This window comes from Mobula hypostoma, chromosome 1 (genome assembly GCF_963921235.1).
Source record: "Mobula hypostoma chromosome 1, sMobHyp1.1, whole genome shotgun sequence".
In the NCBI taxonomy this organism is placed as follows: domain Eukaryota; kingdom Metazoa; phylum Chordata; class Chondrichthyes; order Myliobatiformes; family Myliobatidae; genus Mobula; species Mobula hypostoma.
Window position 1 is genome coordinate 82,942,406 of NC_086097.1, and position 17,400 is coordinate 82,959,805.

At 41.6% G+C, this 17,400-nt stretch overlaps 1 protein-coding gene across 3 annotated transcripts in view; it reads left to right on the forward strand.

Moving 5' to 3' along the window:
- Positions 1–12,930, forward strand: part of LOC134348431 (spectrin beta chain, non-erythrocytic 1-like) — a 334,104-nt gene extending 321,174 nt beyond the window's left edge. For all 3 annotated transcript variants that reach the window (XM_063051822.1, XM_063051803.1, XM_063051812.1), the window contains exon 36: positions 7,805–12,930. In XM_063051822.1, the coding sequence (XP_062907892.1) occupies positions 7,805–7,990 (186 nt within the window). In that variant the 3' untranslated portion in view covers positions 7,991–12,930. The remainder of the gene's footprint in view (positions 1–7,804) is intronic.
- The last annotated feature ends 4,470 nt before the right edge of the window (positions 12,931–17,400 follow it).

The window sequence follows — 17,400 nt, forward strand, 5'->3', positions numbered from 1 at the left end:
TCCAAAATCTAAACAAAATTGCCGCCCTCCTGCAACCCCAGATGGAGTTGTTATATTTGCATGGCACACCCACAGCTCCAATGATTGCTCCAAAGCATCAAATTCACTATTTAGATCCTTTATTAGCAATTAGCACAATTAACCATTATTGAACATTATCTCAGTGGTCAATAAAGATATGAGCTCTACTGGCCCTGAGCTACAACCTGTCACGAAATACGTAATTTATTCGTCCCGCTTTTACAATGCCCCCAGCAATGTGATTAGTTACCATAATAAGCAGAATAAATGCACAGTGCAGGATACACGCCTCCTGCACCATGGTTAGGTTAAGGTTAAATCAGCATTGTCGGGGGTTGCTAAGCGGCATGGCTCAAAGAACCTATTGATCTATTCCACACTGTAGCATTAAATAAATAAATAAATATTTAAAATAGAATGATAAACACCATGGAAAATTGAGAGTGGGTGAATACCTGGGGAAATGGGGAAAGAGTTGTGTTGAGAGAGTTTATTAGGTTTCAAGAGAATAAGACAGGTAAGATGTAGGGTTGTGGGGGTTGTGTGTAGGCATTAGCTGTGTCTTTAATCAATCATTAAAGAGATTAAGTTGATCTGGTGGGATTTAAATGTTCAGATGTTAAACTCAAATATATTGTAACTGGCTGCATTGTAATGACAGTGAGATTTAAAAAATGATGGGCACCTTTGTAATTTTTTCAATATTCAATTGTGGAGTGATGTTTACTCTACTGCTTACTCATTGAGCAATAGACACAGGAAAAGGTAGGAAAACCGAGAGAATAAAGCTTTCTCTCCACAACACCCCCACAACTGGCTACGACCCTGGACATTCATGATGGTCTTTGCACACTCTGCACAGGCGCAGAAAAGGACATAAGAGGCATTCCTTCACGTGGGGATAATTCTGTAGTGCCTGATACTTTGTCATCAGGAGTTGTCGAATTTGCAAACAGTAGAATGAGATCTACCAGGTTTCGGTTTGTGGCCACATACCATCACTGTTACCGAGGAAAATCCAGACAACGGTCTGTAACTATTACGTTTGATTTGCAAACTGGTAAGGCCTTGTTATGTTCTTTGTGTGGAGAAACACAGTCAGCAGTCTGTAATTTGCTGCTGCTAATCTCATGTCCCACGTGATGACAGATCTGATGCAGCTCCCACAAGCTTTGGTTGGTGGCAGCGTGCTCAAACTTTCCCTCATTAAAAACTCTCAGGCTAAATGTGTAGTGTATATATGTGATATTTTATAAGACATTTCCAAATATATATGTAGAGAATACAGGATATTTGCAAATATCTTTTGCCGGCTCATTAAAAAATCCTTTAAGAGGACAGAACGTGGTGTTTAGTCATGTTCAGGCAATTTATGATTACAAATCCACTGACAGCCTTCATACTGATTTAGCAATCATTTTAAGGAGGCATCATAGGTTCAGAACAAAATTATAAATATAAAATAAAAGTCAAAAACTGGCAGAATGATTCAGCATGTCAGGAAACATCTGTTTGCACTGCAGGTTGATGACATTTCACCAGAACAAAAAAAAAGAAACTAAATACGTTTAAGAAGCAAAGGAAGTGATGGATTGGGGAAAATAAAGGCTGGTCTGTGATGGGAAAGAGGCTTACAGAGACTGATGACACAGAAGGTCGTGGTGTTGGCTGAGAGAGGGTGGTGAATATCCAAAGGAGGTGTAGATAGAAAGTGATGGATATAAAATTGAGGAGAGAAAAACATGAAGGGAACTGAGAGATACAAAATATTGAACTTCAGTTCAGTTCTCGTTTATTGTCATTCAAAAATGCATGCATTAAAAAATGATACAACGTTCCTCCAGAATGATATCACAAGAAAACATAGGACAAACCAAGACTAAAACTGACAAAACCACATAATTATAACATATAGTTACAACAGTGAAAAGCAATACCATAATTTGATAAAGAGCAGACCATGGGCACGGTAAAAAAAGTCTCAAAGTCCCAATAGACTCATCATCCCACGGAGGTGGCAGAACGGAGAAACTCTCCCTGCCATGAACCTCCAAGCGCCGCCAACTCGCCAATGCAGCACCATTGGAAGCACCCAAGCGCAGCGGACTCTGAGTCCGTCTGAAAATTTCAAGCCTCCGACCAGCCCCTCCGAGTACCATCCTCTGCCGAGCACTTCGACCCCGCCCCGGCCGCCGAGTAACAAGCAAAGCCGAGGACTCGGGGTCTTCTCTGGAGATTCTGGACCACACAGTAGCAGCGAAGCAAGCATTTCAGAAGTTTCACCAGATGTTCCTCTGTGCTCTTGTGTCCGTCTCCATCAAATCAGGATTGTGCACGGCGCCCTACTTGACAAATAACAGACATCACCACCGGAGTGGCCGCTGCGAGCTGTGTCGCACTGCTATCTCCTCCACCACACTCTGCAAATCCAAAGTAAACGAGCATTCTAGAACATTGGTCTGGTCAGGCAGGAGAGAGACAGGCAGGCAGGCAGGCGTTGGTCAATGTTACAGGTTGGTGACCTTCATCAGAACTAGCTAATGCTGATAATGAATTGGAAAGTCTGGCCACTTGAAATAGTTGAATCCAACACTGATTCCAAAGGATTGCAATGAGCCTGAGTGAAGGATGAGAGGCTTCTCCTTAAGCTTGTGTGAGGCTTGGTTGGAGCAGTGTGAAGGCTAAAGCATGGACAATTAAACCCACAGGCAACTGAAAGTTCAGGGTTACCATTTTGTTTATAATGATAGAATGGTTCTGCACGAAAGATACCCAATCTACATCTGGTTTCTTTGTTGTAGAGGATGCTCCATTGAAGAGGAAATAATATTGTGAGCATTGAATGCTCTGTGCTAAAATGGAAAAAGGTACAAGTAAATCACTGCTTCATTTGGAAGGGGTTTGGGTGCCTGAATGTTGAGAGAAGTTAACAGGCAAGCCTGCATCTTCCAGGTTCCATGGGAAAGTGGTCGAAGTGGTGAGTGGGTTTTAGTAAAGACGAAAGAGCAAGACATTTGAGAAGGGAATCATTGGGTTGCCAGGAAGAATTGAGAACATGTTTCTGGTGGTGATATTATGTTAAATGTGGCAGGTATTATGGAGTCAGAGGTAATAGCTATGAAGTAAAGATTGGTCCCCTGGATGGTGGAAGGCAAAGAGTAAAAGGGCAAGTTTGAATCTCCTGCAGTTGCATGATAATAAGGGAAGTATTATACAAGATTTTGGTCACAGGAGTGAGGAAGGAGAACTATGGGAAGTGACATAGAAGCAGCTGGGAGTTGTGTCATTATTGGTGGAGAAAGGAAACTGTGTTTAAGGAAATCAGAAGTCATCCCAGAAGTACTGGAGTGGATGGTGTTGGGCTCAGAACAAACGTGACAGAGCAGAGAAAATGACAGAGTGGTGTGGAGTCCTTACAGGATGAAGGGTGGAAAAAGTATTGCCAAGATATCTGTGACGGACTGTGGGATTCTAAAGCGAACTGTCAGAAATGGACCATGTGAAAGCAAAACTGGATTTTAAATTGACAATAAAAGTGATAAAATTTCCAACTCTGAATGAGGCCCAATGCAGTTATCCATGCACTAGATAGAGAGGTGAGGCAGGAGGGCTGAGACTCAGTGCAACAATTATCCTTTGTATCCTACAATGTGGCAGCCTTAACAGAAGTAGGTGCATTATCACTGATCCGTATCATGAAATGTATTGTCTTGCAGCAGCAGTACAGTGAGAGGCATCAAATGATTGTAACTTACAAAATAAATAGTGCAAAAGACCAACAGCAAGGTAGATAGAGTTCATGGACTTCTCAGAAATCTGATGGCAGAGCAGAAGAAGCTGTTCTTAAAATATCGTGTGTGGGCCTCCAGGCTCCCATACCTCCTTGCCCAACGGTGCAAAATGAAGTGGTGATCCTGAATGGTGAGGGTCTTTAATGATAGATGCTGCCTTCCTGAGGCCCTGCCTCATGCAGATGCCCTCAATGATGGATAGGGTTATGCCAGGTCATTTCAGTCTACAATGCTCTGCAGTCTCTTGCGTTTCAGAGGCTCCATAGCAGGATGTGGTGCAAATATTCATAATGCTCTGCACTGTATATTGCAGAAATTTTTAAGAGTCTTTGGTGACAAACCAAAAGTTCTCAAGCTCCCAATGAAAATCAAACCACCGCCATGCCTTCTTCATGATTGCCTTTATGAACCAGTTAACAAGTTTTCATAGGCACACTTAGGATTTAGAGAAAGTTATGGACTTTAAGAAGTTGCTGAGTGTGAAAGTAAGTTCAACCAATTGAAATAGCGCTGGTAGGGACCGTGAAAATGGAAATTTTACCTCACCATTTTCCATCGTCTGAGGACCCAAGTACTTTTTCAGGTAGAAATGTTGATTCATTAACCTCGAGTTCATTATTCAGTGAACTCTGAGCCACTAGTTGCCTGTCACTTTAATACTTCATCCCATGTATTCGGCAGTCCAAGGGCAACCCACGGCCAGTTGACTATTCAGGGTGAAGCAAAATATCCCAGAGCCAGTAGTTATTCTGTCGCTCTCCAGGAAAAAATTCTTTCATTTACATGATGTGAAAAAAAAACAGTAATATGCAGTTTAATATCTTGGCACATTTTGTGGGAAAGCTCATGCTGGTTCACTCATGTTCTGTGCCGTACTTGAAAAGCATGATAAGTGCAAGGAATTTCACAAATGAGCACAAGTCAAAGCCGCTAAAGTTTTATTGCACGCATGGCTAGTGCTCACTTTCTGAGTGAAAGCAGTGATACAGAGAGGTTGTAGGTGAATATAATGACTATTGTTAATACTAGATTTTATATGGGGTATAACTAGAGTGGAGGCATCTAAGACCAGAGCGCATAGGGTTTAGATAAGTACAAGAGGTTCAGAGTGGATCTGGGGAAGAAATTTTTCAGCCTGATTCTAGTGAAGTCTGGAGCACACTGCCACAGAAGGTGGTAAAGGTCGATAGTCTCACAACATTGAAGAACTATCTCGAAGAGTATTTGAAACACAATGGCATAGCAAGCTATGAACATAGCAAAGGGAGAAGATGGCGGTGCGACGACAGTGCGCGCGGCCTCTCCGGTGATGAATATCTGTTATCTGTCAAGTAGGGGACAGTGCACAATCCTGATTTGATGGAGACAGACGCGAGTGCATAGTGGAACATCTGGAAAACTTCTGAAATGTCTGCTTTGCTACCACTGCTACTGTGTGGTAACCGGAATCTCTGGAGCTGAAGGCCTCGAAATCCTTGGCTTTGCATGTTTCAGCGGCCGGGGAGAGGTCGAAGGCACTCGGCAGAGAATGGTGCTCGGGGGGCTGTATCGGAAATGCTGGTCGGAAGCTTGGAATTTTCGGACAGATGGACTCAGGGTCGGCTGTGGTCAGCTGCTTCCAAGGTATCGGCAAGTTGTCGGTGCCTGGAGGTTTATGGCAGGGAGTTTCTCCCTTTTGCCGCCGCTATCGGGGATTCGGGAGTCGATCGACTCGGGGACTTTGAGACTGTTTTTTTTTACTGTGCCTATGAACTGTTCTTCAGCAAATTATGGTATTGCTTTGCACTGCTGTAACTATATGTTATAATTATGTGGTTTTGTCAGTGTTAGTCTTTGGTCTGTCTTGTTTTCTGTGATATCACGCCAGAAAAACATTGTACCTTTTCTTAATGCATGTATACATTTAGAAATGACAATAAAAGAGGACTGAGTGCTCTCATAATCTAAATGCAAATTCTGGTAAATAAGATTAGTATAGATAGGTTCTTGACAGTCAACATAGACATTGGAGGATGAAGGCCCCCAACCCCCGCCAGCTTTCTTTAGGGATCACTCCTTGTGTGACTCCCTTGCCCACTCAGCACTCCCCACAGATCACCCTCCTGGCACTTATCCATGCCCCTACACCACCTCTCTCATCACCATTCAGGGCTCTCAACAGTCCTTCCAAGAGAGGCAAAGGTTCACCCTGCGAGTCTCTCGGGGTCGTCTATTGTATCCAATGCTCCCAGTGTAGCCTCCTCTACTACTGACGTCTGTGAGGCCCAATGCAGATTGGAGCACTGCTTTGTCAAGTGTCTTTGCTCTGTCTGCCACGAAAGGCAGGATCTCACAGTGGCTATTTGTTTCAACTTGACTTCCCATTCCCATTCTGACATGCGTATCCATGGCTACCTCTACTGTCGTAATGAGGCTACACTCAGGTTGGAGGAGTAACACCCCATATTCTGTTTGGACAACTTCCAAACTGATCGCATATGTATCCATTTTCGAACATCTGTTAATTATTCACCTTCCCGGTTTCTCTCTTTTTTTCATTTCCCATTCTGGTTACTCTCACAATCCTTCTCAACTGCCCATCACCTCCCTCTCTGCTTCCCCATGTCCCGCCCTTTTTTCCATGGTCCACTGTCTGCTCCTGTTAGAGTCCCTTTCGTCAGCCCTTTACCCCTTTCACCTATCACCTCCCAGCTTATTAGTTCATCCCTCTTCCCCCTCAACTGATTTCACCGATCACCTGCTAACTGTACTCTTTCCCCTTCCCATGCCTTCTTATTCTAGCTGCTGCTCTTTTTCTTTCCCGATCTGATGAAGAGTCTCGGCCCAAAACGTTGATTGTTTATTCCCTCCATAGATGCTACCAGACATGCTGAACTTTTTAGCAATTTGTATGTGTAGCTCAAGACTTTCAGCAGCTGCAGAATCTCTTGTGTTTGTGGTGGTTTCATGGAGGCTGCTGGTCACTGTCTAGAATTTCAAGCCTATGGAAATCATATACATGCTGATTCCACTCCGCCAGTGGACCCAATCCTGAGTCCAGTGGCTGAGCTGCATTGTATTGAGCTGAGGGATAAGATATACTACTGGGATGAACAGTTGGATACTTGTCATATTTGGACCCATAGTTTTAAATGAAGGAAAGTTATTTCTTTTACTTATAAATTATTTCCAAACATTGCTACTGTCTATTATACCACCGGCATTTAGGGCAGCAATGAAGGTCCTCCATCTCTGGTGGTGATCAGGGCTTCCTTCATCATGTCAGTAGCTTCCTCTCAGTTTTCTCTATTAACACTCATTCAAGTCCCAGGTGGAGACTCAGGAACACCATTGCACTCAGATGTAGAGGAATTCTTCATTGCTGTTTCCATAACAACTTTGGTTTACCAGTCAGGGTTATTGGCCCTGAGCTGAACTCCCTGAACTTGGAGGACTAGTGGACCACTCTTAGTCTGGCCTCTACCCTTTGACCTGTTTGGCATGGGTGACCCTACCAAAAGCCAAAGCATAATGCTTTGATTGCAGCCAATATAGCTCTCCAGGTCATTGAGGCACACAAGCCTCCAAAGCACAGGATTTTCAAACATTATCACTTAAGTATGTTTTAAATAAAACTATTTTAAAATTATATACCTTATTAATTCAAACTTTGCAAACTGTTTTTAAGACCCTGTGATCATCAGATACATTGACAAGTCATCATCAAGCCCTGACAACAATAGCACCAGAGGCAATGGGGATGCAGGTCCTCTGCCCGTTGCCCAGCCACTGCTCACAGACTGCTCCACAGCTTCACTGCAGCAACAAGTCTTAGGGTTTGATTTAAAGCACAAGGTGCTGAAAGATTAGTGTGAGGATGGACCACAAGGTACACGCTGGTTCAAGCAACATCTGGTCCATTGGCATGGATGAAACCCCACAACTGATTCTCTCACGTCTACAGATAACAAAGCTGAGTGGTGCACTCATGGAAATTTCTTTTACTTTTGCAGGAGGAGATGCACAACTGGATCCACAATCTCAACATAGCAATTGCGGAACATAAAAATCCACAGAGTCCACATCAGGGAGATGTCAGGGGACATACCCTCCCTCTCCCCTCTGTGACTGGTCAAGAAGCGAGTCCCGGCAAAAAGGACAAAGAAAAAAGATTCAACATTTTTGCAAAAAAGAAATGATTATCATTAAAACCAGGAAACAAAACGTTGTAGTGCCTAATTTACAAAGAGGTGGCAGTGCTTAATCTACACCACTGATAATGCTAGTTTCTGCAAGTGTAAATATATAGTTAATCTTTATAGAGTGTGTAAAGAGTGTAACACATTTTTATTAATTTACTGAAACCATGTGCATCTTCCCACATGAAAATTATTTTTGGGATGATTTTGATTCTTCAGACTTTGGCAAAAACTATAACGTGCACCATGCCAAATTCATATAGCCCTTGCTAATGGCTGAGAAATGCAGATTTCGATTAGCTAGAGCTTTAAGATCACAGTGAGTTATGCGATCAGCCACCTTAAGCAATCATGTGTTAGTATTTGTTCTCCTGCTGGCATGGTCACTCAAACATACTTTGAAACAATTATAAGTACATTATATTTAAACTAAATTGCCATCACCAAAGAATATTTTTTTAAAAATCTATATAATAATTATATGTAAAGGCCAATTTTTCAAATTTAAAATAAATTACAATATTATTCAACAAATAACCATGTAAGATTGATAAATATTATAGATTCATCTTGGAAATGGTTAAAATTGCCAAGTTTGTACTGGAAGATCAACAGTTGAAGGCATGTATGTACATTTTGGCATGCATTTCTATAGTATTGCCATGTACATTATGTTCTTAGCAAATTAAGCATTTTGTCACTAATTGTTTTTTTGCTCTAACTGCCTTCATGGTGCAGAAGTTCTTTGAGCTACCGTTTATTGCACAAACTATTTATAGATTTTATCTGTTCCTTATTAACGGCATAATCAAATATCTTCCAGAAGATCTTCAACATGCACAATGTCAAGACACAGTGACTGAGGAAAGTATTGCCAATTTATTTTATAAATAGTTTTTTGTTTGCTACCAGCTATTGCTAGCAAAGTAGTCTCTTTAAAACAGCATTTATATTTCATAAAAATACATAATTGACTTTTGTTTTCAAACTATTGAACATTTCCAACCAGGTGCTCTTGGACTACGTAATGTCGAAGTCCGCTCAGTATGCTAGTTCAATTACACATACCAGAAGCAGTTGAGAAAAAAAAATGTACAAAAAAGGTGTTCTGTTTTAACTTTTCTTTAATTGTACACTCCATTCTATTTGATATTTTACTGGTTTGAATTTTTTTTTTAAAAGTCTTTTCCAAAACCAAATGTGGCATGCAATGATTTTAAATTTTTAGGTTGAATTGTACTTTTGTTGTGAATATTGCATTGTCTAGTCTATCATTATATCAAATTCAACAAATCTATGGACTAATCTTATAAATTTGCAAATCTCAGCAAAGATTTGTTTAGGTCATCATATCAATACTTCTTGCGATCTTTCCCACTCATTTATAGACTCACTGTAAGGAGGACCTATTCACTGATTCTGAGCAATCTATAAAATTGCTGGTCCTTCAAAGTCAGATCAAACATGAACTAATGTTATAGTGCTGGGACTGTCATCAAAAGTTCACCCTGGTGTTGTGGTCATTAAGATAACTTTGTCCAGAATAAAACAAAATGATAATGGTAGAGGCTCGTGCACTTTGACATAATGAGGTATGACTAGATCTATGGCAGATTCCTTTGATTTTCAAGGAAGCAGCAATTGCAGTTTGGTTGCTGTAGTCTGTTTAATTGTTGTCGCACTTGCAAAGAGAAGCCTATCGAAAGTTGTCTTCTGCTATTGACCCAACTGAAATATTTAAAATTTAAGCAGTGAGTGTGTTCTCTGTCTCTAGCAAATGTTCGGATGCATCTCACCAGAGCTTTCTGGGCTTCTATATAATGTTACCTATTGCCACAGGGTGGTAGCCAATACCAGAGGTGTTCAGGAGCTAGCAGAACTTTTTCCACACTTTTCTGGCATAAGCTTAAGTGTTAAGTGGAAGTGTAGATTGTAAGCAGGGTAAAAGATCATTCTCTTCTTTACCAAGTAGAATAATGAGTCAGGCAGGGAGTTTAAACTAAATATTACGATGCAAATGTAATTAAAATGGTCAGGTGAGGAGACGTTTTTTTGAATGGTTTATGATCAAATGATGCAAGGGGCTGTAATGTCCCAGTGCCCAGTTCTTGGATAAAGCAATATTTATATTCAGCTTTCTGTATAAAATGCAACTGAGAAACAAAAGTAAATGTTCTCCCATGTTAGTGGGTAGCACTGGTTACCAGGCACTTCTTAAAATATTCAGATATTCTGGTGCATGGAATTTTCTGCTTGCCTTAGTGAAATCTATCAATACTAGAAAATTTAACTCTTATTTTCTGTAATATTTAATAAGGCAGCAATTAGCTTTATCCTTGGTCAGTTTCATCACTGTCTGAAATTAGTTCTTCCTCTACACTGCCCAAAGAATGTGCCTTAACCCAAACTTCAAAGAGCACTTTATTATATACCCAGATGATTTTTTCCTTCACTTTCCACACCTTTATGGCAAATTGAGTTTGCCACTTTAGTGCCAAATTATAGGAAGTTTTCTATTTTCTATTTTTAACCCAGGTGGAACTGGGTGAGGCTATCTTCAAAAATATTATTTATAGTAAGTACTAAAACTTTAACTAACAGTAGTTAAATTTGAACCCATACCAGAAACTCATGGATATAATCAACCTATCATATGAACAGGCTTCCTTTACTCTTTTCCGATTTCTACACCAGACATTCATGAGTTCTTACATAAATTTGACTCAAATAATGAATATCTTTGAAACCCACAGCTGCTCCAAATCAGGATATGCATTCCCAGAGAATTGCAACCGGGCATTTTATCCCTTCTGTCTACTCAATATTCAATCCAGCTTCTGGAGAGAAGGCAGTATGCTAACCAACATGGCAGCCTATTATCTGCAATAGTAATATTTAAATGAAGCCAAAGTACTCAACAAGCATTAGCTCCAAGATGAGTCATATTGATAGCAATTTTATTTGCCAATATCAAAGCCAAAGTTTGGGCCAGACACATCCTAAATAATTAATACTTAATGATGAAAGACCCTTCTTACATGTAAAAAAAAACAAGCCAACCGAATTAGTATGTTGCGAATATGGAAGATAGCAGGACAATTCTAGTGGTTTATATTCCTTCTTTGCTTCCTTTAACTTCATTTTCATGACGCCCAGGAGAATTTCACAATTATATGTCATATATCCTTGTGCTGGAGACATCCTGAGGCATGTGAATGGCTTCCTCCTGTAATGTAATTCTACAAGATATAATAACCTAATTGCAACGAACTTTTAATATTTATCGTGGCCCACCAGAAAAAGGTTTAATTGAATGGACCATGAAGCAAAGTGCATTAGTGAATAAAAACTGTTGTAAGCTGAATGCTTCAATACAGTGGAAAGGTTCCTCTCTAGAAAAAGAAGACAGGGTTCATTTTATAGCAAGATGTATTTGAATTCTCTGAAGAGGAGGGTTTGAAAGTTAGTGGGGGTGGCATACTGGTTAGCACAACGTGTTACTGTACAGGCAACCCGAGTTCAATTCCCACCACTGCCTGTAAGAAATTTGAACATTCTCCCCGTGACCTTGAGGGTTTCTTCCAGGTGCTCTGGTTTCCTCCTACAGTCCAAAGACGTACTGATTGGTAGGTTAATTGGTCATTGTAGATTGTCCCGTGATTAGGCTAGGATTAAATTGGGGGATTACTGTACTGTGTGGCACAGCTTGACGGGTCAGAATACCCTACTCTGTGCTGAATCTCAAGTAAAAGTAAAAGTAGGTATCATACATGTTTGCCTTTGAAGATTATTGATGTCATAAAAATTCAAAGTAATTCATATACTTTAATAATAGCTGAATAAGGCATACTGTTCATAAATGTCTGTAGTCAAACAACTTAATTGACTTTAAGTCCTCTTATTCAGACAGAAAATATTGTTCCATTCACTTCATTTATACTATATTGTACATGTGTACATTTTGCAACCTCACACTTACTTCTCCAAAAATCCAACTTATGATCAAAAATATTACTCAGTTTTATTGAATAAAAGATGTAGACAGGAAAGGATTTGATTGTTTTAGAGGTAGGCCATGTATTGATTCTATGTTTTACTGATGTGTAAATTGGTGTAACATCCATTGATAGAATAAAACATCTTCTGTAATGCCACAATCACAGTTCATTTGTCAATATTTATTTTCCACCTTTTGCTTCATTCTCCATTTTTGTATGAAAGTGAACATACTTGAGTGATTTTCTTGCACTTCTGTTTGCTGAGATGCAAGTTTGAGAATGTGATTACTTTCAGATGGGATCGTCTGAACGTCAGCCATTTTTGTTTTTCCATGTGTTGAGAAAGAAAAACCGATTCAATCATAAGCAGTATTTTTAAACCTCAGATTGACCCCGTGATGGCTGGTCAATGAATAACCTGTGCTGCTATTTGATTGTGAATCATACAAGTTAAATACAGCAATTTACTTACAAATTCCTGAAGTGCTGTAACTCTCGTATTCATGATAAAAACTTGCTTAAGGAAGGAATGGCATGAAGTAACATTTTCCATTTTCAAACGTGGATGCTTAAGATTGGGAATTCTGAATAAAAATTGCTTTCATCAAAACTCCTTATACTACAGGTAGATAAATATAGTTTTTGCAGAATTCTCATGCATCGTATATGTCTGATCTGTTGTTACAGTTCTAAATTTACAAACATTTATATTATATGGTCCAACTCTGTATAATACATCACAGAATATTATCATAGGAATATATTCTATATAAATCACATGTGAATGACAGTTTTAGCCTTCAGATTTTAATCAGATTAAATTTAAGTAAAATGTGTTTACTGATTTCACAAATGATCTGTGCAACTTATATATTGTTTGTATCATTTGGTTATAGAAGTACATTAATTGATTTTAAATCTGAATAAAATTGTGGACAACAATGCAACACGTATGTTTAGAGGCATTATTCAGTGGCAAACTAGGTAGAAAGTCACAACCAGCTATGCACTCCATAAGATGATAGAATGTTATTATTAAATTTTATTATTTTGCCAGTAAAGGATATTAATTTAAATTTAAAATATAACAATCAGCAATAAAAAATACATTAAAACATCAAAGACTGAGAATAGAAAATCCTGTCCTTTGAGGCAGGAAATCTGATTGTAATGTGATATTTTGCTTCCATCTACACTAGTCAGAATTTAAAAACTCAAGGTGATCAAATTTCATGATGCGATTTGTATCCCAAGCTTGGATATCAAAACCTTGCATCCTGACCAAACATATCATCAAAATTATATATGTAACTTCCAAACATTCCATTTAAACAACACACACAAAATGCTAGAGGAACTCAACAGGCAGGCAGCATCTCCGGGGGAAAAAAAATGTACAGTCGACGTTTCAGGCCTAGACCCTTCGGCAGGACTGGACTGGAGGAAAAAAAAAGAGAAGGAGTAGATATAAAGGGTGGGGGAGGGGAGAGAGAAACAGAAGGTGATGGGCAAAACTGGGGGGGGGGATGAAGTAAATAGCTGGGAAGTTGATTGGTGAAAGAGATACAGGACTGGTGAAGGGGGATTCTGATAGGTGAGGATAGAAGGCCATGGAAGAAAGAAAAGGGGTCAGGAGCACCAGAGGCAGGCAAGCAGATAAGATGAGAGAAGGAACAGGGGATGGGGAACTGGTGAAGGAGAGGGCAGTGGAGGGGGCATTACCAGAAGTTCGAGAAATTGATGTTGATGTTCATGTTCATGCCATCAGGTTGAAGGCTACCCAGACGGAATGTAAGGTGTTGTTCCTCCAACCTGAGTGTGGCCCCATCGAGACAGTAGAGGAGGCCATGAATTGATATATTGGAATGAGAATGGGAAGTGGAATTAAAATGGGTGGCCACTGAGAGATTCTGATTCTTCCAGCAGATGGAGCTTAGATGCTCGGCAAAATAGTCTCCCAATCTATGTTGGGTCTCACTGATCCACAGGAGGCCACATCAGGAGCACTGGACTCAGTAATGACTCCAACAGACTCACAGGTGAAGTGTCACCTCATCTGAAAGGACTGTTTGGGTCCCCTGAATGGTAATGAGGGAGGTGGTGTAGGGGCTGGTGTAGCACTTGTTCCACTTGCAAAGATAAGTGCCAGGAGGGAGATCAGTGGGGAGGGACAAATGGACAAGGGAGTCGCATAGGGAGCGATCCCTGTGGAAAGCAGAAGGTGGGGGGGGGTGGGGGAAGAGGAGAAGGGAAAGATGTGCTTGGTGGTGGGATCCCATTGTAGATGGCAGAAATTCTGAAGAATTATGTGCTAGATGCGGAGGCTGGTGGGGTTGTAGGTGAGGACAAGAGGAACCCTATCCCTGGTAGGGTGGCAGGAGGATGGGATAAGAGCAGACGTATGTGAAATGGAAGAGATACAGTTGAGGTCAGTGTTGATGGTGGAGGAAGGGAAGCCTCTTTCTTTTAAAAAGGAGCACATCTCCTTCATTCTAGAATGAAAAGCCTCATCTTGAGAGTAGTTGTTGTGGAAATGGAGGAATTGAGAGAAGGAGATGATGTTTTTACAAGTAACAAGGTGGGAAGAGGTATAGTCCAGGTAGCTGTGAGAGTCCATGGGTTTATAAAAGACATCAGTAGATAAGCTGTCTCCAGAGACAGAGACAGTGATATCAAGAAAGGTGAGAGGGGTGTTGGAAATACAGGGTAGACCAGGTAAATTTGTGGGCAGGGTTGAAGTTGGAGGCAAAGTTGATGAAGTCGACGAGTTCCACATGAGTGCAAGAAGCAGCACCAATGCAGTCGTCGATGTAGCGTAGGAAAAAGTGGGGGACAGATGCCAGTGTAGGCTTGGAACATAGACCGTTCCATGTAGCTGACAAAAAGAGAAGCATAGCTGGGACCCATGTGAGTGCCCATGACTACACCTTGTGTTTGAAGGAAGTGGGAGAAGCTAAAAGAGAAATTACTAATAGTGAGAACAAATTCCATGAGACAGAGGAGAGTGGTGATGGAGGGGAACTGGTTGGGTCTGGCATTCAGAAAGAAATGGAGGGCTTTGAGGCTTTCCTAGTGGGGGGGGGGGGTGTGGAGGTGTATATGGACAGGACATCCATAGTAAAAATAACATGCTTGAGGCCAGAGAACTTGAAATCATTGAAAAGATCCAGAGCGTGTGAGGTATCACAGATGTAGGTAGGAAGGGACTGAACTAGGGGGGATAAGACAGAGTCAGGGTATGTAGTCTGTGAGCCAGTAGGGTTGGTCGGTACCATCTGAGGGGAATAATGCTCAGTGATTTTTGGCAAGGTATTCATCTCTAGAGTTAGAAAATTATGTGATAGCATTGCACCAGTGGTAGCTTTATGTGGCTTGGCACTTGTGGGTCCTTCTCCAAACATCTTCTCCATATACCAGACTGGTAGTTGGCTCACTGTGCATGTTTTCTTAAGCAGTCCTTGCACAGTGGGAGTTGATAACTTCCGATTTCACCTTTTTTGGCACAGAAAAGACGATTCCTGAGCTCATTGACCTTGGTGGTCGATGCTTTTGGGGCGTACAGGAGACATGTAAATGCCTCCAGTTTGTTCATCAGTTCTGGGGAGAGGTTCCATTTCTGACCCAACTCTAAGAATGTGTCCTGAGTTTCCCAGTTGCTGGTCAGAAGTTTTAGGGCACTTGTCTTCCCTTTGCCTGCAAAAGTGCTTAGTGCCATATCCTGTATATGCGTGCAACTCAGTGAGGGCCCTACAAACCTCTATGCTAACAGTGGCAGCAACCTTCCTGATGGTTGTACGAGCCTTGTACGGGTTCTAGTGCCACACTCCTGAAACAATGGGGCCTCAATCTTGTCACAAAATGCTAAAGACATGATAAAGACATCTGTGTCTTCTGAGCAGATCACGACATTTGTTTACCATCAAGGACTCCATTGATGGACCCCTCTGCGACAATTCCAGCCTCTATGCATATGTCCTTTAGACCAGCATCCAAAAATCGCTTTTCTAGGATGGGTAAGGCCTATAGTGTGGAATGTCCCCATCCAGAGAAAAATGTTGGAGAAGTGTTCTTTGTGCTTCCAGGCAATTTCAGTGGCTTTTGCATCGAGTGCTTGATCCATGACTACCACAATTGTTTCTAGATGAAGTTCCTTCCTGATTAGCTCTGTTTGGTTCAGGATTTCAAATACTGTGGTCAACTCTGTGACTGGTGAATTGATGGAGACACCAAGCAGTATTGTTCTCTTCAAGTTGGGAGTAGGACAGCCCATGCCCAAGCCTGTTCAGTGTTTGGATGAGCTCAGTGTCACCCGTCAGTGTTTTTACTGCATTAAGAAGTAGAGGGTGCTTTGGTGGTTTATGTTGACCACATATCACAGCATATATTATTGCAGCTACCACTACAGCAATGCTATCACATTTTCTAGCACTAGGGGTGTATACCTTGCCAAAAAAAAAAAAATCACTATAGAATTATTCCCCCCAGATGGTACTGGTGGTCCAAATTTGGGGTCCTGGCTCATGGACTAATGCAGACAAGTTCAGTGGGGCAGGACAAACAGAAACAATGGGTCTACCTGGACAAGCAGGTTTGTGGAACTTGGGTATGACATAGAAACAGGAGACGTAGAGTGCGGGAGCCATGAGATTGGTGGCAGTGGATGGGAGATCACCAGAGCTAATAAGGTTGGTGATGGTGTGGGAAACAATAGCCTGCTGTTCCTTAGTGGGGTCCTGTTCAAGGGGCAAGTAAAAGGTGGTGTCTGAGAGTTGCCACCTAGCCTCAGCAAGGTAGAGGTCAGTGTGCCAGACTACTACAGCACCCCCTTATCTGCGGGTTTGGTGGTGAGGTTAGGATTAGTGCTGAGGGAGTGGAGAGCAGACCATTTGGAAGGGGTGAGGTTGGAATAGGAGAGAGGAGTGTTGAAGTCTAGATGGTTGAAGTCCTGTCAGCAGTCGGCAATGAAAAAGTCCAGAGCAGGCAGAAGACTGGGGGGTGGGCGTTGTGAGGCGGTTTGTCTAGGAAGAGGAGGAGAATTGAAGACAGGAGGAAGAATCACTGGTGCAGTGTGGAGATTTCTTGCTAAGAAGCAGGCTTGGAGAAGAGCTCAGTGTCATGGCGGGTGCAGAACTTGCTGAGGTGTGGATGCAGGGGGGAACAAAGATGAGGCCTTAACTGAGGACAGACCTGGCACAAAAGAGAGCTGGGATCAAGGTTGTGGGGGGAAGGAGCTGGTAGTGTCTGAGGAGAAGGGAAGTTTGGGGTGTTCAGGGAAGGTGGGGTGAGAGGAAGATGGAATCTTCAAGGGCCCAAGAGCTGATGGTGAGCATTGAGAGAGATGGAATTGTGGAGTAGTGGTGGAGGAAGATGAGACGCATGTGAAGACCCAGCCTGGAGGTCAAGGCCGGAGCA